Below are 22266 nucleotides of genomic sequence, written 5' to 3' on the forward strand. Positions count from 1 at the left end.
TTAGGCGTCAGAAACCGTTAAATACGATTCTCTGAGTACGACAATCTGGCAACGGCGGCTATACGTATTTTTATATTATTGTTCTGTTGTTTATTGAATGTTGTGTTCAAGAAAAAGAATACTCATAATTTTAGTTAGTTTTTGGTTACAAGGATTTTTTACAAAATACAAGTATAACATTACCTTCTTTTACTTAGGAAACGTCCTGAATCCTGGATCGGGTATGGTGATGTTAGGTACGCCTATTGTTTATGGTGGTGCCATTATTATTGGCTCATTCTTGATTACGCTTGCGATGCACAGCTTCTTCTAGAGTCCGGGTTGATAGGTGGTCTTCAGGACAGCATGTGGGTAGCTCAACTCAAACAGTTAAACTTGCATTCTCGAGAAAGGCGAAGGGTGCGTGGAGACATGATCGAGGTTTATAAATGGATGAAGGGCTTTAATAAGGGAGATATTCATAAGGTTTTGTTTGTAAGAGAACCGGGTAGGACACGAAATAATGGGTTTAAACTGGATAAACTCAGATTCAACAGGGACATCGGCAAAAATTGGTTTACTAACAGGGTTGTGGATGAGTGGAATAGGCTTAGCAGTCATGTGGTGAGTGCCAATACAATTGTCACATTAAAAAAATAGACTAGATAAATTCATGGACAGCGATATTAGGTGGGGTTAGATACACGGGAGCTTAGGGACAAAGGAGCTGCCTTGTATAGGCCTACCGGCCTCTTGCAGACTCCAACGTTCTTATGTTCTTATGTTCTTAGGCCACTCGGCGGTGACTGAAAAATCGCAAGTGGTTAGCGGTGGATTCGTGTGTGTGTGTGTGTGTGTGTGTGTGTGTATAATATATATATATATATATATATATATATATATATATATATATATATATATATATATATATATATATATATATATATATATATATATATATATATATATATATATATATATATATATATATATATATATATATATATATATATATTCTTCTGCTTATTCTGTCAAACTGTTCTCTCCGTTGGGCTCCTCCGATCACAATCTTATTTCTGCATCCTGTCCTATCGCTCCTGTACACCCTCTGGACCCACCGAAGAGGCGGTGCTTCTGGCATTTTGCTTCAGCTCGGTGGGACGACCTGAGGATGTACTTTTCCGATTTCCCGTGGAATGATTGTTGCTTCCAGGATAGAGACCCCTCTGTGTGTGCTCAGCGCATCACAGAGGTGATTGTCTCTGGAATGGAGGCATACATTCCTCATTCTTTCTCTACTCCTCACGCTAAAAAGCATTGGTTTAATCATGCTTGTTCTCGTGCTGTCAAGGCTAGAGAGGCAGCGCTCACAAAAGGTACCAGAGCCTTCAAACTAATGCTAATTATGAACTTTACATTTCTGCCCAGAATCGTGCCAAATCTATTCTCCGACTAACCCAAAACTCTTTCATTAATAGAAAATGCCAAAACCTTGCTTTCTGTAACTCCTCCCGTGACTTCTGGCATTTAGCCAAAAACATCTCCTCCAACTTCACTTCTTCATCTTTCCCTCCACTCCTCAGTCCTGACGGCAACACTGCCGTCTCATCTATCTCTAAGGCTGAACTCTTCTCTCACACTTTTTCTAAAAACTCCACTCTGGACGACTCTGGGCATATTCCTCCTACTCATCCCCCCTCTGACTCCTTTATGCCTGTTATAAAGATTCTTCAAAATTATGTTTTCTGTGCCCTCTCTGGCCTCAATCCTCAGAAGGCTTATCAACCTGATGGAGTGCCTCCTATTGTCCTTAAAAACTGTGCCTCCGTGCTGTCACCCTGCCTGGTCAAACTCTTTCGCCTCTGCCTGTCAACATCTACCTTTCCTTCCTGCTGGAAGTATGCCTTCATACAGCCTGTGCCTAAGAAGGGTGACCGTTGCAATCCCTCAAACTACCGTCCTATAGCTTTACTTTCTTGTCTATCTAAAGCTTTTGAATCAATCCTTAACCGGAAGATTCAAAAGCACCTTTCCACTTCTGACCTTCTATCTGATCGCCAGTATGGGTTCCGCAAGGGGCGTTCCACTGGTGTTCTCCTAGCCTTCTTAACTGACTCTTGGTCATCCTCTCTTAGCCATTTCGGTGAAACCTTTGCTATTGCGCTGGACATATCAAAAGCTTTTGATAGGGTCTGGCACAAATGTTTGCTTTCCAAACTACCCTCCTACGGTTTCTATCCTTCTCTCTGTACCTTTATCTCCAGTTTCCTTTCTGACCGTTCTATTTCTGCTGTGGTAGACGGTCACTGTTCTTCCCATAAACCTATTAACAGTGGTGTCCCACAGGGTTCTGTCCTATCTCCCACTCTCTTTCTGTTGTTCATTGATGATCTTCTTTCCAAAACGAACCGTCCTTTCCATTCCTTCGCCGATGATTCCACTCTGCATTACTCAACTTCTTTTATTAGAAGACCCACCTTACAAGAACTTAACGACTCAAGGCTGGAGGCTGCATAACGCTTAGCCTCAGACCTTACTATTATTTCCGATTGGGGCAAGAGGAACCTGGTGTCCTTCAACGCCTCAAAAACACAGTTTCTCCACCTATCCACTCCACACAATCTTCCAAACAACTATCCCCTATTCTTTGACAACACCCAGCTATCACCTTCCTCAACACTAAACATCCTCGGTCTATCCTTAACTCAAAATCTCAACTGGAAACTTCATATCTCATCTCTTACTAAATCAGCTTCCTCGAGGCTGGGCGTTCTGTACCGTCTCCGCCAGTTCTTCTCCCCCGCACAGTTGCTTTCCATTTACAGGGGCCTTGCCCGCCCTCGTATGGAGTATGCATCTCATGTGTGGGGGTGGGGGGGTCCACTCACACAGCTCTCCTTGACAGAGTGGAATCAAAGGCTCTTCTTCTCATCAGCTCTCCTCCTCATACTGATAGTCTTCTACCTCTCAAATTCCGCCGCCATGTTGCCTCTTTTTCTATCTTCTATCGATATTTTCATGCTGACCGCTCTTCTGAACTTGCTAATTGCATGCCTCCTCTCCTCCCGCGGCCCCGCTGCACAAGACTTTCTACTCATGCTCATCCCTATACTGTCCAAACCCCTTATGCAAGAGTTAACCAGCATCTTCACTCTTTCATCCCTCACGCTGGTAAACTCTGGAACAATCTTCCTTCATCTGTATTTCCTCCTGCCAATGACTTGAACTCTTTCAAGATGAGGGGATCAGGACACCTCTCCTCCCGAAATTGACCTCTGATTTTAAACACTCCTTTAACCTTTGTTCTGGAGCAGTAAGTAGCGGGCCTTTTTTTTTTTCTCTTTCTTTCATTACGCCCTTGAACTGTCTCCGTAGCTGTAAATATATATAAAAATAATATATATATATATATATATATATATATATATATATATATATATATATATATATATATATCTATATATATATATATATATATATATATATATATATATATATATATATGCATACAATTTCAGCTTGGTCTGACAGATGGGAAGCGCCTTTTCAATATAGAAAAGTGCCAGTTGTTACCATACTGTGTGCTAAGACTTGGGTGTCAAAATCGCGTAACATTCTCACAGAAATGCATCCATAAACTGATTTTTTTTTTTTTTTTTTTTTTTTTAACTTTGCTGCATATTGCGCCCTTTCTTCCCGGTGGTGGATCCTGATGTGTCAGTCGGTCATCCAGTGGGTGGGTCCTGTCGGTCAGCCCAGCCTGGGCGCAGGCAGGCGTTTTATAGTGGCGCCATCTTGCATTGATGGCTGCCTCCTGCCCAGCCAGATTTCATTTTGATCCTTGATCCTAGTCCGGGTGATAGGTGGTCTTCTGGAAAGCAAGGCCAGAACTTTGACGACTCAGCCACCGCTTTAAAAAAATAAACATGTACTACCTTTGTTAGACAATAGTTATTCAGACACCATTTCAGCGGTGCGCTATAGTTTTAGTTTCCCAGCTATGCGAGAAACATTGAAAAACTAGAAGGGCTAGAACATAACGCAACAAAGATGCTATCTTCGTTGCGCGACAGCCTTTATAATGAAAGGCTCTTATTTTAAAAACCACCTCTTCCGAGGAAAATTCATTGTATGTTTCAGAGTACTAAGTGGCTCTACGAATCAGAAGAAATTCTAACTCTTTAAGATCGATGCCACATTTCAAAGGAGGAATAACGCCACATACTTTAAATGTCAAAAAAAAATTATGGATGCATTATTATTTTCCCTTTACCAACACTGTAGCACGAAAATGAAAAATAAATGCCACCTGCCGTGGTCCAGTGCAGCATATTATAATTAAGGAAATACCATTTAGTCTGAACCATAGGGTTTAGTTGATCTAAAAAATAATGTACAAACATATGTGTAACACTCTCTCTCTCTCTCTCTCTCTCTCTCTCTCTCTCTCTCTCTCTCTCTCTCTCTCTCTCTCTCTCTCTCTCTCTCCACACAGGGACCTCAAGCTTGATAACATTCTGTTAGACTACCAAGGACATATCAGGATCGCAGACTTTGGCATGTGCAAGCTTCAGGTATATCTGGACCGCTACGCCGATACCTTCTGTGGCACGCCGGACTACATGGCTCCAGAGGTAGGAAATATGTAGACATAGCGCACTTGTGTAGTAGATTGATTACCTCATTCAGAATCTCATGGTTCCTGATGTATATAGTGGGCTTCATCGTGATATGTTCGTCATTTTGACTTTTTTTTTTCATATCAATGGTGGTTAGAGGTACGGCCAGCTATTGAATGAAAATCCGATAATGTGTATTTGAGTTTGCTCCTGTCGTTTGGTAGTTGTCTATGCCTCCAACATCGAGTAATGTTGCATAGTTTTTACTGATAACAATTTACAATATGCAGTATTATACACATAATGTGGAGATATTTTTTTTTAAGAATATATATATATATATATATATATATATATATATATATATATATATATATTTTTTTTACAGCAAAGGAGACAGTTCAAGGGCACAAAAAAGTAAACATTAATAAAAAAAAAAGCCCGCTACTTATATATATATATATATATATATATATATCTATATATATATATATATATATACGTATCTATATCTATCTATATCTATATCTATCTATATCTATCTATCTATCTATCTATCTATCTATCTATCTATCTATATATATATATATATATATATATATATATATATATATATATATATATATATATATATATATATATATATATATATATACTGAAAACAGACATATAATGGTTAGGGAGTCGATACCACACCTCGAATCGAGGCAAGGTTAAGGCATCGAGCCAGGCGGACCAGTGTAAAAGGTATGAATGCAGAAACGAATACTTGTTTCTTGTTTCTGCTGCAGCCATAGGAAGATATTTAAAGGTGCCAAAACATAAATTTCGATTGTAGAAATATTTTGATACTCCCCACGTGCATGAGTTGAAGACGTAGCCATGATGAAATACAGACGTAGGATTGCTGTTGCAGAGTTTATCAGCGAAACGAATGAATGAATAAAAAGCTGGTCAAATTCTACGTAAGGGATTTGGATAGCATAGCGATAAGTTAGTGCATATATTTGTATGTAACACGACCGCGGAAGGGTTAGTTTACAATTCACAAGAGTCGTGAAGATGAAAATATCAATTAAAAATAGAAAGACAGCATTGCGTCGGAATTTACGAGGCAGACAAATGTATGTATGATAAGTTGAGTTGATAAGACGAAAAGTCTTGAAGGCTACTATTTCTAAAAGAATTGTATGTGTGGGACCACACACACATGAGATTCATAGTTTTCAGGCGGGCGGACAAGGGTATACGGATAGCATCTGAGGGGGGAAACTGATAGAGACGATAAAGAACGTCTAGATGATATAGCAAGTTAAATATAGACCCAGAATGTTTTGTGTGAAAGAAGGAGACAGCTGAGTGTTATCAAAGAATAGGGATTATATTTTTTTTTAAGATTGTCGAATATACAGGTGGAAAATTAAGATTTTGAGGTATTGCAAAATAGAAAATTAGAGTTCTTTCTGCACCATTGGGAAAATATAGTAAGGTCAAATGTTAAACGTTTTGAAGTACTATAGTTGGGTCATGCAGTTCCTGCTGGGAGGATCTTGTGTTAAAAGTTGTTGAGTAGTGCATGGTAGTCGTAAGTGTAGGACTGAAAAAAAAGTTTGATTTGAAAAGATCATAAAAATCGTCCAAAATCCAATTTTTAGAGAACGTTTGAGGGAAAAGTTCAGGGTTAGATACATATATGACATTTTTTTAGGCATAGGAAGGGGTTGGTATGAAATAAGCATTTTTGCCAAATATTCGTGCCGGCCTTGCAATAATTAGTTTTGGCAGGATTTTGACATGCTATTAATAAGGAAGACTTTAGTAATTCGAAGCATGATTCCGAGCAGAAATCGTAAAATCGTGATCAGCAGGAGTTTAAAGGCTCAGATTCCCTTCGCGAGCTGTCTGTCTATCTTGGATAACAGGGGGACAAACGTGACTGAACTAGGGCATGAAGTTTAGAGGAAGGTATTGGAATGTGTGCCTCCATCCAAAATTGTCACATACGAAATGCACTGGGCACACACGTAGAGGTCTATAACCTTAAAGCAGCAATCATTTCCACCAAAAATCAGTAGAGTACATCCAAGTCATTTCACAAAGTTGAAGCATAATGTCAAAACCACCGCCTCTTCGATGAGTCTAAATGTTGTACACGAGCGCCAGTACAGAATGCGGAAATTATATTGTGATCGGAAGAGCCAAACGAAAAAAAAATAGTTGATCAGAATAAGATGAAGGATTGAAGGTCAGGAAAAAGTCTAGAATGTGTGGCGAGTCTTCAAGACACCATTTTTTTTTTTTACAGTAAAGGAAACAATTCAAAGAAAAAAAAGTGCCCGCAAATCACTGTCCCTATAAAAAGAATTAAGAGGAGTGGGTAAAAGAGAGGTCAATTTCGGGAGGAGATGTGTCCTGATACGCTCCTCTTGAAAGAGTTCAAATCGTAGGAAATACAGATGAAATAAGATTGGTCCAGAGTTTACCAGCGTCAGGGATGAAAGAATGAAGATGTTGGTTAACTCTTGCATAAGGGATTTGGACAGTATAGGGATGAGCTTGAGTATAGAAAGTTGTGTGCAGCGGGGCCGCGGGAGGGGGGGGAGGCATGCAGTTAGTAAGTTTAGAAGAGCAGTCAACGTGAAATTATCGATAGAAGATAGAAAGAGATGCAACATGACGGCAGAATTTAAGGGCTAGAAGACTCAGTAAGAGCAGAGAAGTTGATGAAACGAAGAGCCTTAAACTCTGTTCTGTCCAAAAGAGCTGAGATGCATACTCCATACTAGGGATGTACCGATGTATCGGTATCGGTATCGGTGGTATCGGCACATGTTAAGAGTATCGGTATCGGTATTGGTATCAGCTGATTTTCTGCCGATACTACCGATACTTGAAAGAGTTTTGTACGTCGCATGTCACTCGTTGCAAATAATTTTGTTCAACAGAAATTGGATTTTCTAATTTGTTGAAAAAATATTAGAAAAGTGTAATTATCCAGTATCATGATACTACATAGTTTGGAATTTCTCGTGATTTAATTTTCATCACTTTAAACGATAGGATTCATATTACTTTGAATACAAATATATAATACTTGGTATACAGTATAGCCTTTGGTACTGCGCACGCATACAATACAGGTTTAGTAGCTTCGGCGCGGGATTGGCGGAACCCCTTCACTCGCCTCATTTGCCTGTCTCAGTCAGTCAGACGGTCGCCCCGCAACGGGGCACGCTGCCAGGGCTGCCTAAATGTACGGCAATTAAGGTAAAGCTAACCTTGCTGAGTCAACTAGACCTCACGAGGCGCCTCCTCCCTCGCCCCTTGTCAAAACTCATGGGGATGCCATGCACTGCTGCCTCGCCGCGCCGTATAGGGTTAATATGCGCTTCCGTGGTGCAGTGGTCAGCACGTCTGGCTACGGATCTATGGACACCTTTTTTCAGGCCACCACTGGTTACTTTCTTTTTTCTTCCCTTCTATGGTGGAAAAACGAGTAGTGTTTTTTTTTCTTAACATTTGATATTGCCTTATAGCTGCTGAAATTGTTGTATAAAAAAAAAAATGCACAGGTATCGGTAACGGTATCGGTCAAAATTTTGGTATCGGTACATCCCTACTCCATACGAGGGCGGACAAGGCCCTTGTATATGGAGAGCATCTGTGCGGGGTAAAAGAACTGGCGGAGACGGTACAGAACGCCCAACCTCGAGGAAGCTGATTTAGTGAGAGATCTGTGAAGTTTCCAGTTAAGACTTTGAGTTAAGGATAAACCGAGGATGTTTAGTGTAGAAGGTGATAGCTGAGCGTTGTCGAAGAATAGGGGATAGGTGTTTGGAAGATTATGTCGAGTTGATAGGTGGAGAAATTGAGTTTTTGAGGCATTGAAGGACACCACGTTCCTTCTGCCTCAATCGGAAATAATAGCAAGGTCTGAGGTTAAGCGATCTGAACCCTTCCATCTGTAGTCTTGTAATTCTTGATGGGAGGGTGTTCTGCTAAATAAGTTAAATAATGCAAAGTAGAGTCATCGGCGTAGGAGTGGATAGGACAGTTCGTTTTGGTAAGAAGATCAGTGATGAATAACAGGAAGAGAGTGGGTGATAGGACAGAGCCCTGCGGATCATCACTGTTGATAGGTTTAGGGGAAGAACAGTGACCGTCTACCGCAGCAGAAATAGAACGGTCAGAAATTAAACCGAAGATAAAGGTACAGAGAGAGTTATAGAATCCGTAGGAGGGTAGTTTAGAAAGCAACGAGTTGTACCAGACTCTATCGAAAACTTTCGATATGTCTAGCGCAACTGAGAAAGGTTCACCAAAACGCCTAAGAGAGGATGACCAGGAGTCAGTTAAGAAAGCAAAGAGATCACCAGTAGAACGCCCCTTGCGGAACCCATACTGGCGATCAGATAGAAGCTCAGAACTGGATAGATGCTTATGAATCTCCGGTTAAGGATCGATTCAAAAGCTTTAAAAAGACAGGAAAGTAAAACTATAGGGCGGTAGTTTGAGGGATTGGAGCGGTCACCCTTCTTAGGCACAGGTTTTATGTAAGAGGACTTCCAGCAGGAAGGAAAGGTAGATGTTGAAAGTTTGACAAGGAAGGGTGTCAGCACGGAAACACATTTTTTTTTTAAGGACGATAGGAGGCACTCCATCAGGCCCGTAAGCCTTCTGAGAATTGAGCCCAGAGAGGGCATAGAAAACATCATTGTTAAGAATCTTAATAACAGGCATATTGGAGTCACAGGGGGTATGAGTAGAATAAATATGCCCAGAATCGTCGAGGGTGAAGTTTTTAGAGAGTTCAGCCTTAGAGATATGTGTGACGGCGGTGCTGCCGTCAAGGTTAAGGAAAGGAGGGAAAGATGAAGTGAAATTGGAGGAGATATTTTTGGCTAGGTGCCAGAAGTCTCTGAAAAAAATAAGAGAAAGCAATGTTGTGGCACTTTATATTAATGAAAGAGTTGTTGTTAAGTCGGAGAATAGAAATGGCACGATTCCGGGTGGAAATATAAAGATCATGATTAGCAGGAGCGCGAAGGCTCTGGTACCTTTTGTGAGCTACCTCTCTATCTTTGATAGCACGACAACACGCGTGATTAAACCAAGATTTTTTAGCATAGGGGGCAGAGAAAGTACGTGGAATATGTGCCCCTATTCCAGAGACAATCACCCAGTGATGCGCTGGGCACACACAAAGGAGTCTCTCTCCTGGAAGCAGTAATCATTCCACGGGAAATCTGAAAAGTACATCCTCAAGTTGTCCCACCGAGCTGAAGCTAAATGCCAGAAGCATCGCCTCTCCGATGCGCCCAGAGGCAGACAGAATACTGAAATAAAGTTGTGATCGGAGGAGCCCAACGGAGAGAACAGTTTAATTAATATAATAAGCTGAAGGATTAGAGGTTAGGAAAAGGTCTAGAATGTTGGGCGTGTCTCTAAGGCGGTCAGGAATACGTGCAGGGTTTTGAATCAACTGCCCTAGTTCGTTAAGGAGAGCAAAGTTGTTAGCTTGTTTACCAGGCTTGTCAGTGAATGAGGATGAAAGCCAAAGCTGGTGGCGATCATTAAAATCTCCTAGAATGGAGATTTCAGCGAAGGGAGAGTGAATCAAGATGTGATCGGAAGAGCCCAACGTAGAGAACAGTTTAATAGAATAAGCTGAAGGGTTAGTGGTTAGGAAGAGGTCTAGAATGTTGGGCGTGTCTCCAAGGCGGTCGAGAATACGTGTAGGATTCTGAACCATCTGCTCTAGATCGTTCAGGAGAGCAAAGTTGTAGGCTTGAAAGAGGATAAAAAAACAAAGCTGGTGGTGATCACTGAAATCCCCTAGGATGGAAATTTCAGCGAAGGGAGAAGGAGTCAATATGTGCTCCAGTTTGGAATTCAAATAGTCAAAGAATTTTACATAGTTGGTAGAATTAGGTGAGATATAAACTGCACAGACGTATTTAGTAAGAGAGTGACAATAAAGCCTTAGCCAGATGGTGGAAAATTTAGAAGAGTCAAGGTCGTGGGCACGAGAGCAAGTGATTTCGTTGCGTACGTAGACGCAACATCCAGATTTGGAATGAAACTTAGGATAGAGATAAAGAGGATAAATGCCAAAGTTGTTGCAGAATATTGATGTTTCCTAAGTGGACAATGAGTGAAGGGAGAGTGAGTGAAATTGTGCTTTAGTGAATAAAGATAATATTATGTTACACCTTGGAATTCAAATAGTCAAGCAATATTATATAGTTAATAGAGTTAGACATATATACACAGTGTGCCTAAAATAGTGATTGCTTTAACCCCTCAGGGTATCGTCTTATAGCTTTATTTTGTTGTATTTCCAAAGCTTTGAAATAAATTTATTATCAAAATCTTTCCTTAACAGGAAAGTTCTTATGCATCTATTAAGTTCTGACCTCTCTGATCAGCACTATGGGTACACCTTGGATTTCACATAGTCAAGGTATACTTCATGGTTAATTTATTTATGTATGCATACAGCTGTGCCTAAGAGGGGTGATCGCTCTAATTCTTCAAGCTCCCGTCCTATAGGTTTATTTTCTTGTATTTCCAAAACTTTCGAATCAATCCTTAACAGGAAAGTTCATAAGCCTCTATCACCATCTGGTCTTCTTTCTGACCACCAGCATGGGTTTCGCAAGCGGCGTTCTGCTGATGATCTTACCTTCTTTATTGACTCTGGGACATCCTCTCAGCCATTTCATTTAAACTTATGATGTTACGTTAGGAATTTCGAAAGCTTTTGAGAGTCTAGCGCAAATGTTGGCTATCTAAATTACCTTCTTACGGATTTAAAAAATCCATCAATTCTTTTATCTCCAGTTTTCTTTTAAGACGATCTATCTTTGCTGCAGGATACGGCACAAAACATCTCTTTCTCCTCAAGTCCACACATCTCGGGTTGGACGTAAACTGCAATAAGAGATACGAAGCCCAAGGTGTGCTTTAACCTCACCAGAAACATACGCTCATCAACCGGAGTATCCCGAACAACAGAGAACTGCAGTTGGCTAGACACATTATCCAGCTTTACATAGTAACTTATGATAGAGATTGAAGGAGGAAACCGATTAGACATTACTTTCAGTTGCCACAGAAACCTGTGCTTGTGTTAGGAAGAAAAGTTGAAAAGGTTTAGAGAAGGAGAAAAGGTGTTCAACAGAACGGAAATTAGAGCCAAGACCTAGAATGTTGTAGCTGATCAAGAAAAAGTTGAAAAAGCTACCAAGACACCACTCTGGTCTCTTACCAAAAGTGTATTTCGACTTGGAGATATTTGTGTCCGCCCCCACCCCACTGCACTCAGATGGAACTCCGGGGCAAATTTGAATTCAGCTAATTAATTACATTATGACACTTTTGAGGAAATGATGGGTGTGGGGGGGGAGGGGGTATGTCGAGTGAATGTAGTGTACAGTGGGAAGCAAAATATTTTGTCTTAAGAGATCATGCTGAAGTACTCCCTTGTGTTAATGATTTAATTGGGAAAAGGAAAATGAGGGCAAGGGAGTGTATTTGATAAGCTTGCAGTACTCCTTCCTTTCCCGTATATACATCACCGGGAGTGGTTCACTGCTACTATTCTAAGTGCGAATGATGTGATTACTCTATTAGGTGATATAGGAAACACAATAGGTAGTGTAATGCTTGAAGTATATGCCGTCTTTACTTAGGAATAAAGAGTAAATAATCATTTAAACTATACTCTCCAAGAAATGAATGCACAGAAATTGTATTGGCTTAGCTAATATACGTTATCTCTTTACCAGGTGATTAAAGGACAGCACTACAATCAGTGCGTAGACTGGTGGAGCTTCGGGGTACTACTATATGAGATGCTGACCGGCAAGTCCCCGTTCAAGGGTTGTGACGAGGATCATCTCTTTTGGCTCATCTGCAACGATGAGCCCTTTTACCCCAAGTTCCTTTCCAAAGAGGCGACGTCTATCCTTAAGCAGGTGTGTACGAATTTTTTTTTTCTGTGTGTGTGTGTGTGTGTGTGTGTGTGTGTGTGTGTGTGTGTGTGTGATAATAATAATAATATAAATAATAATAATAATAATAATAATAATAATAATAATAATAATAATAATAATAATAATAATAACGCAAAAATAATAAACATTAGAATAATAAATGGGTTTATTCACTGTTTGTTGAACACATTAGAATGAGTAGTGATGAGACGTTGAAGGCTGGGGGAAGACGGTTGTAGTGTACCTACTGATAGATGGGTGTAAGCCGCTAAGGATGGTGCTGATGTAAATGTGTGTGTGTGTGTGTGTGTGTGTGTGTGTGTGTGTGTGTGTGTGTGTGTGTGTGTGTGTGGAAGGGGGTGGGGAGGTGGCTCCTCTTGAAACCCCACCTGTGTCTGATAATATTCTGCGAGTCCCAAAAATATTTTAGTATTAAGAACTCGCAGACCAGATGCCATTCCAATCAAACACAATAAATATCAATAATGAATAACAACTAATAACGCATTATGGCATATCCATGTCTATATCAAATGATGCAATATGCACGAAAAATATAACACTCCTCAACATTAAAAGCCGTTTTTCCTCAAAACGTAATTTACTACACTATCGGCGATAATAACGACAATACTGTTCAAACAATCAAAATTTGGAAGACATCTCAGGATACAGGAATTGTTAGGAAGAACTTTCCAATTTGCAACATATGGGAAAATGTTTTGCATTTCTGATATGATTTTTTTTTTGTCAAAAAATAAATGGTGAAAAACTAAAAATATATAACTTTGCAATTTCTTTTCCAGACAATGCTAAAAGGTAATCAAAATATTAAACATTGGAACTTTACCATTTAGTACAATAAGTAAAAGTTACAGTTACAATGAAATAGTGCGAAAAAGAAATATCAATATTATTCGCTAAACATTTAGTTAAAACTATCATTTTTTTATGTAAGTGAATTTTTATGCAAATGTCATTCGGTCAATACGAATGAAACTTGCAGGTTTTCTTTCTTAAATCAGTTGAATTAATGTGTAAATTTACCAGTTAGCTACGGTGAAAGCAAAGTCGTCCACTGTCCTCTAGGAAGGGTTTAATATGTACTTATACGTTTGCCCTTTTTAAACAGATAACCTGCAGTCATTTATGTTTTTTTACCTTTAATCCATTATTCCAGGAGTACTAAAGAAGATACTGGAAACTCATAAAGGCAATGTGTTTCGTATATATGCATAGTTCTTGAAAAAATCATGTAGGTGTATTTCTGTTGCAAAATTTCAAGCATATTTTGCGTATGTACAGAACATGTACTGTACGTACTAAACACTGCTTGGGCTAGTTTCAAATAGCCTAATAGGACATGTGAAGACACATGCAGGTGGTGGCCGAGCGATGGTGTAGGGTAGGTGTACGTAATCATTTATGTCTACATACACTGTTTTACTAATTAAAAATATGATGAGTAATAGCAATATACAAACGTGAAAAAGTAATTTCCGATATTTTCGTATCATCTTGACTTCGGAGACAGAAGGAAGATAATGCAAATAAGAATCGCAACGAAGCAACACTTCCAGTAATTACATGAAATCAATATATACACCAAAGGATATTTTTTTTGGAGATTTATTGAGTTAAATATAGCCAATACGAAAAGAAATGCAACCTGACATGACTCATTTCTCTACCCAAAGTCGACACCGTATGGGTTATTTGAGGAACATATACAAAAAAATACAAAAATACAAAACAATATGCCATCTGTGGTATTTTCACACGAAAATAATGGAAAAATGGCAATGCGAAAAAAATAAGTATGAAAGACGAATAGCAGACCTCAGCTTCTGTCGGTAAGAAGATGAACTAGTGTCAGGTGGAAAAGGAGTGGAAGGTCTGGAGGTAGAAGTGGGAGAAGGAGTGTGAACGTTAGGCAGAAGGAGTACATCCACATGCTTTAGCCTATCAACATTAACTATCTCTGAACACTGACTTACCTGATCAAGAATATTACATTTATTACCATGCATCTTTGCTTTAATGAGGTAAGGGCCTGATAACTTTGGGAACAATTTGCATGAGCGGTCAGGTACACGCTTCATCACAGAGTTCCGACACTAAAGGTGATGGAACTCGGTTGAAGGTGTTGTTAACGCAGCATTTCCTCGCTTATCCCTAACAGAAACATGAATGGTTTGAAAATTGTGAAGCTGCATCTAAAAGTAGTCGTTAAAAGAATAGAGGGGGCGAGGAGTCAAAAGGACATCATAAAGCAGTCTTCTGTCATAGCCAAACAGGATGTAGTGAGGTGCTTTGTCCGTGAAGGAATTGCCAGAGTTGTTAATGGAGTCATCAACATGGGGTAACCAGTTATTCCAAGACCCCTGAAAACGGCCTGCGTAATAATGGAAAATCTCAACAATTTTCATGTCGGTCCTTTCGACAAGGCCGTTAGACGCCGGCTGGTGTGCTATAATGAATTGTTTAATTATAAGCTGTTGGCAAATGTCATTAATGACTTGATTCTCAAATGATGTCCATTATCGCTGAGAAATACACGAAGAATTGTTAAGGGACAAATCAGGTTAGAGCCTTGTGCATGAGTGACTGTTGTTGCAAACCTGTTACGTAATGGCGCTAAGACCACAAAACGACTGAAGTGATTAACACAAACAAAGACATATGAGGAGCCTGCAAGGGAGCTGCAACAGATCAAGGCTAACATCAAAAGGTCCGTCACGTAACGGATATTCCAAAATTGGACCTGCTTTAGTAGTACTCTTGGTTTGTGCACAGGACAGACACTGCGTAGTATATTTTTCAACGTAAAGTCTCATATTTATTTATTGCAATATTTAGCACGAGCCGCAGCTAAGGTTCCGTCCCGTCTGGGGTGACCAGCATGCGGAGTCATGACAAGAGCAGTGCTTATGACAACCTGTAAGGAAAAAGCAGAAAAGGGCACAGCTAAAAAGAGGCAATGTAGAGTAGTCCCCAGACTCAAGTGCGTAGACGACTTTAGACAATACCATGTCATGGCGTTGGGCCGTCAGAAGCTCGTCGAGCAAGAAGTTCTGGACCGGAGAAACTGCAGCGACAGGAATACGTCGGGACAAGACGTCAGAGACTGTGTTAGCTTTAATTAATCGGTAAATATCGGTAATCGGTAGAATTATCACTGGATTGAACTGTTGGATGGTGAGATACCACTTAGCCTGCCGGCCATTGATTTAATTTTATACTGAAAAGAGTTGTAACTGTAGTTTGATGAGTGTAACCTGTAAAAGAATAATAAAAAAAATAATATTCTTGAAATGTTTGAGGGCACAGGCAACAGCTCAGACTTAGAGGTGAGTCGCTGAGTACCTTGATTCAAGGTCAGTAAGAACGCAACTAGCGAAAGCAATGACATGTGGACGTTGTCCATCTACAATCTGCATACGAACATCACCAATACCAAAAAAGCATCCATACACATAGTAAAAGGCAAGGTGTAGTCAGGAAATACTAGGATTGGGGCATGTGTCAGAGCATGCTTGAGAGTATCAAAACTCTGTTGATGAGCGTCTTTCCACATGTGGTGAACATTTTTTTTAGAAGACGCGTTAGAGGTGACGCAATAGACGCAAAGATTTTACAAAGGCTCCAGCAAGGCCTAAAAAAGAGAGAGCATGGTTAGTAGATTTAGGTGTAGGAAAGTCTTTGACGGCAGGAATTTTAGAATCAACAGTGTAAATACCGTCTTTATTGACAAAATGGTAGGTAAAGGTAGGTACACACGCTGTAGCTGCGCGTGGCCGCAGTGCTCATCTCTGATCCGTTGGTCTTTTGAGCCTGTGGTAGATAAGAACCAGTTACCTCGGGACACTGGCCAATGTAAAATAAAGGATTGCCACAGTTTACCTTCTCCGGGTTTCCCCAGGTATCCATTTATCGACCAGCCCGAAAGAGAGGATTAACAGCTGGGTGAGCAGCACGCCGAGTGCCCGGGCCGGGATTTGAACCCGTGCCTGCGGAGTGTTAGCCAGGCACGCTGACCACTAGACCACGAAGGTGCTGTTTATTGACAAGGTGACCCCAAAACTGAATACGAGACTTAAGAAAGTTGCACTTAGACAGCTTGACCTTTAGGCCAACTTCATGAAATCCATTAAAAAATAGCTTCAAATTTCTGGTGATGAGTGTTATTATCTTTTGAGGCAATGATAAGGTCATCGAGGTATAAAAAAAAGACCTCTATCAATAATGCCAGCTAGAAGAAAATGATTCATACGCTGGAAGGTTAGAGGGGCATTACGTAAGTCCATGGACAAGCGACTCCACTCGTAATGAATGACCTGTGTGAGTCGTGAAGGCAGTAATCTTCCGTGATGCCTCGGCCAAAGGTATTTCCCAGAAACCGGACAACGAGGCCGACGCTGGTGAACACTGTGTTGCCCTTTCCAACTGACTGAAGCAATTCGCCTAGAACAGGGAGAGGATAGCGATCACGGACCGTCAGAGCTTTCATGAAGTCGATGAGGAGTCGGTAGCCGTCTTCTTTTTGGGGTGCAAGAAAAATAGGAGAGTTCCAAGGGGAGCAGGACTCTTGGATGACTCCTTTCTCTTAGCTTTCTGCTAGCTTGCATACTACGACTTGATCGTAAGAGCATAAAGCAACAAAGCTTACCAAGAACTGAATCAATAAAGAAAGCAGTTATCATTAAACAAGTGATGGTAACTGAGCTGGAAGGCAAATGGGTAAATACTCACACAGTCAATGGTAATAATATTACACAATGAAAATGTTGAATTAAATACTGGTTCTAGTACTAATGACAACAATATCAAACGTAACTGGCAAGTATAGTAGCAATGAATGCAAGACTAGTAATATTTCAATTAATTACCAAGAGGCTATTAGCAAAAATGACAACTTGTTGCAGGGTTGAAAATATGAAGAATATCAATAAGCACAGGAAGATTGCAAAAATGAAATACAAAAGTTAGGTTCAGCAAACAACTGTGATTAATGTGATGGGGTTACTTTAGTCCGTCAGCTGCGGGAACCTCGTGAATGAAATGTCGCTCAGTGCTGGAACTATCACACCAAGACCGGCCATTTCAAATTGGTATTCTACCCATATCAACAGTTTGGTTTCATGTATATGCATACGGCAATTAGGTGTAAAGATATGTACATTGAAAAAGAGAGAGAGAGAGAGAGAGAGAGAGAGAGAGAGAGAGAGAGAGAGAGAGAGAGAGAGAGAGAGAGAGAGAGAGAGTAGGAAAAGGATTAGGAGAAAGAGGGGGGAGAAGAGAGGAAGGTGGAGGCATCTGACTGACTTTCTGTGTCTCACCTGCGCTCGGCATAGTTCAGGTTAAGTTGCCAGGTGTCTCCTTAATAATAATAACTTTGTCAAAAATTGCCAATGCACCTCAGCCAATTTGGGGTGTTTAGCAGCGGACCAACAATCCCCCAATTGGGGTGTTACACATTCCGCGGGTTAATATGGTCTACGTTTAACACAGAAAATTACAAAGTTGCAAATAACTAGGTAGACAGGCAAACTTGCTTTTTTTTTTCACTGCCAAAATATGTAATTATTTTTAATAGCTTAAATTTAAATGCCATTTCGGCAATGATGTTTTCATAGTTATAAATGAGGGGGCAAAATGACAGGAGATCTGAGGGTGGGTATGTCAGTCATATGCGATTCTCTCAGGCTACCCTTTATTTCAGTTTCTGGATGATTTTAAAGCATGCATTTCCTTATGAAATTGTCATTATCTTTTTTTCTTAGAAAAGGATAATGACATAAGGCATACATCATTCAGATACTCAAGTCAAGATAGAATGGAACGATAATCATAATGTTTATTTTTAACCGGGTACTTCCTGACTACGTTTTCTCTCACGCAGTTCAAATGGCGCTCCGTTCTCTGTGATAGCTTAAGAGGCCCAGGGCACTCCTGTGTTTGATTGGTCTATTGAAATCTCGGCTAACAACCCCATGATACACCATCTTAAAAAGGCAGCAGCTTTGAAAGCGTCGTGAACGCCCATAATACCGCATAGTGGTCATACGAAATTCTGCTGCTGCTGTGTGCCGTCGCGTGATTGCCTTATACTCACGAGGGTAACGTTCATAGTTTACCGTAGCTCCTCTTCGATCACATAAATTTAAAATGGGCTTTCTTGACAGTTTAATGACAATTTCATGAAAAAAAAACATCACTAATGAGTGTCTTTGTAAAGACACTTTGTTTCATTCATCGGGAAGTGGCCTTCGGGATGGGGGATCCACCCTTTGAAAATCCCCCATGTCGTTCCATTAATGCTGGCTGAACCCAACCTAGGCATGTCACTTGCAATACCAACACCCGATGATCCTCGTACCCGAAGACCTTCGGGATTCACTTCTAATACGGCCGCAAGACCTACTCATCTTGGTTACTCCAATTATATAGGATCAGGACATACATATGCGATCATATGGGACACACTCTTCTGGTGACGACAACTTGCCGACCTCGGGAGAAAAAAAAAAAAAACCCGACTTGCTGGTGGCCGAGATTCTGGTAGAATTTTGCCGAGTTTCCCGAAGAATTCTGCCGACTTTGAATCTCGGCAGAAAACTTCAAAGAAACTAGCTTATGTGACCGCGCCTTAATTAACATAAGCACACTACAAACCTCTCCTCTGGGCCACAATGGGGAGCCCGTGAGCTGTGGTAAATGTCAGGGCAGCAGGAGAGATGGACAGCACACATCGAGTAGGAGCATCCACTGGAACTGTGGTCGGAACCAGGGTCAAAGGACACAGGGTCTACCGGAGAGCGCGTCAAATTTTGAATCAACTGGCGCATGACGTCATCAGGTGGAGGGTTGGTGGATTCAGCTATGGTTTATGCCTCAGTAGCCAGCCGGAAGCGGTATCCTGCGGTGATGTGTGGGTTGCTTGTTCTTGTCATATCACAATGCCTTGCAGTTGTTCAGTATCTGGCTGCAAGTCTGTAAGTAGGCTATTTAACACTCTAGAGAAAGCATGTGCCCCTTAGTCTGTCTAGGTCAGGGGTGTCCAAACTTTTTTTTAACAGAGGGCCACCTGCGGAAAATATACGAAGGGTCGGGCCACTCAGTATATTTATGGATGGAGATAGATTTTAGAGTCTATAGTTTTACAGGAACTACCACGTGTAGGTCAACTGGCCTCTTGCAGATTCCTTATTTTCTTATGCATGTATTTTTTTAAGGAATGTAATTAAGTAGATATAGCCAAGTGTACCTTTAAAGGAATCTATGTTCTATAATGTCTTATTTTATTTATGTATACAGGATAAACTATTGAATCCTATTGTAAGAGAATCGAGCAGCATCATGCTCGTTAGAGAGGATTTGAATATAAGCTTATAGTTTTCATTGTACTTATTATTATTATTCAGCAAGATGTGAGCCGTTACAAAGGCAATCTCACGATTACTACTGCGAGCCATAACATAGGAACGGGCAGTCATTAATAATAGCTAAATAATAGCCTACTGTTCATGAATACAAAATAATAAATAGTATTCCTAAATGCAAACTAATAGCCTGGTTTAACAAAATGAAAAATTAAGCTAGTGTACAGTGTACACAGAAAAATTATTAGCTAGAGTACACAGTAAAATTATAATGTATTTCTCTTGACTATTTCTTTAGCTTATTAGCAAGTTATTACAGATTGTAAAACTCTTTCCAGTTACAATTTATTACAGAAGTTGTAGATACGGTATAACATGCAAGCAACCTTGCACCATATGAGTAAAATCAAATATTCCTCAAAACAACTTACTTTGTTCCCAGGAGATTGCGACCCCCAGGTTAAGAACTGCTAAATTAGAAGCAAGAAACAATAAAGCAATATCAGCGACAGCAAGGGAGGGTAGCACAGGCTACTGCTTACTTGTAGCACTGGGTGTTCGTTACTAACCGACTATCAAAACTGAATCGACACAAGCAACTGGCGTTGCCAGATGGGGATTATTTTACCATATTGAAAACCTATAAGGTTGATCAGCCGAAATAATAACCTTAGCGTTAGAGCGTCGGGATATGCAGGGTGCCAAGATTAATTTCTGGTTAGTGTGTGTGTGTGTGTGTGTGTGTGTATATATATATATATATATATATATATATATATATATATATATATATATATATATATATATATATATATATATATTGTGTTGCCTGCCTATATGGGTCGTACAGCGACGCGCCCTCGACGTTTTCTTGACCATGCGTGCGACGTCGAGTGTCGTCGAGAGGCTAGACGAGGGGCGGTCGCGCATAGTCGCCAGGCCCTGCGTTCATCGCGAACCGTCGCAACGGGTTTTATTTTCAAAATTGGGCTCCTCTGCGTACAGTCGCGCGCACTCACGCACGACTCACCTCGACATCCCCTCGCATGTCGCCCTCGTGTGCGTATAGGCGAGCGACCCTCCCTCGCCATATTGCTGTGAGTTGAAACAGAGGCAAACTCGCAGAGACAATGGCGATGCTCCCACGATTTCATGCATTTTCAAAATCGCCAACCGTCGCAGAGCGAAATCACAGATGTGTGATCCCAGCATTAGTGTTTATGGCGACGTGCGTCCAGCTCTGCAATCGGTTCAAAATGACTTGTAGAGGCGTGTAGTTAGGGACTGTGTTGTCAATGCTGAAACCCAGTGCAGAGTCATTCACTTAATTCCGGTGATGAGGAACGTCTAGTAGTGCGTCATTTTATGAGGACGAGGAAGCACAGAGGCCCCATGTGCGTCCCTTGGGGCATCGCCAAAGATAAGTAGTTAGTAGTGAGTCTTGGCAGCGAGCGGACGTATGAGCATGAGCTACGCACGAAAGCTGCTGTGTCGACGATGGCCGGCAAGGCCAGGAGCCTGAGAGATTTGTGTCACATCTGTGAAAATTTTACAGGCGAGAAGTGAATTGCATGCTGTTTGTGTCCTAAGTGATACCATGTGAAATCTGCTCATCTGACGGGAATCAAGTAGGATAATATACATAAAATAAACGGATTTTTTACAACATGCCTTTACAAGGCATCTCTGGCTACCAGCATTGTGCAAAAATTGGATGAATTTAAGCAAGAATTATCTAAAGAAATATTAGTTATGAAAGTTGAAGTTGAAAACCGGGCATTCAGTGTAAATGAGCTGAGTGAGGTGGCGGATGTTAAACAGGGATGAGTTCCTACACTCAATTCTAAGAGTTGAGGGGGAAATTATGCAGGCGGCACAATGCACAATATTTTAAAATGTGATCCAACTGTTAGAGAGCTGATTCCTAAACATCATGATAAGATAAAACTATAATGAGGAGTGTATACCGTGAGAGATAGATACCATGCAGTTATATGTTATCACTGTAACTCCAAGGCAGGTCCGATGGGTAAGTTTGTAGTGTCTTGGTAGGGAAGAAGTGGTGATGAGCCTAAGTGGCGACTCTGGGCCACGACAACCCAGCGACGTTTGGATTTTTTCAAGTCAGCTCCCACGCTCCATAAATGGGGTGATTTTTTTGGGCGCCTTGGTGTCGGCTAGCATGACTGCCGACGGTCGTCGCCTGTCTAGAACCGTCGGCCAACTACTGTAGTTGCCCGCATGTCGGCGATATGCTGGCAATTAGTCTCGAGATGAGTCTCAACCGTC

The 22266-nt window shown here is 40.8% G+C and overlaps 1 protein-coding gene across 2 annotated transcripts in view; it reads left to right on the forward strand.

The window, feature by feature from the left end:
* The window catches only part of LOC126987679 (putative protein kinase C delta type homolog), a 158699-nt gene that overhangs the window by 126187 nt on the left and 10246 nt on the right, over positions 1-22266 (forward strand). For both annotated transcript variants that reach the window (XM_050844804.1, XM_050844805.1), the window contains exons 6-7: positions 4475-4613; positions 12389-12577. In XM_050844804.1, the coding sequence (XP_050700761.1) occupies positions 4475-4613; positions 12389-12577 (328 nt within the window). The remainder of the gene's footprint in view (positions 1-4474; positions 4614-12388; positions 12578-22266) is intronic.

The sequence above is a fragment of the Eriocheir sinensis genome, chromosome 66, assembly GCF_024679095.1.
Source record: "Eriocheir sinensis breed Jianghai 21 chromosome 66, ASM2467909v1, whole genome shotgun sequence".
Classification (NCBI taxonomy): domain Eukaryota; kingdom Metazoa; phylum Arthropoda; class Malacostraca; order Decapoda; family Varunidae; genus Eriocheir; species Eriocheir sinensis.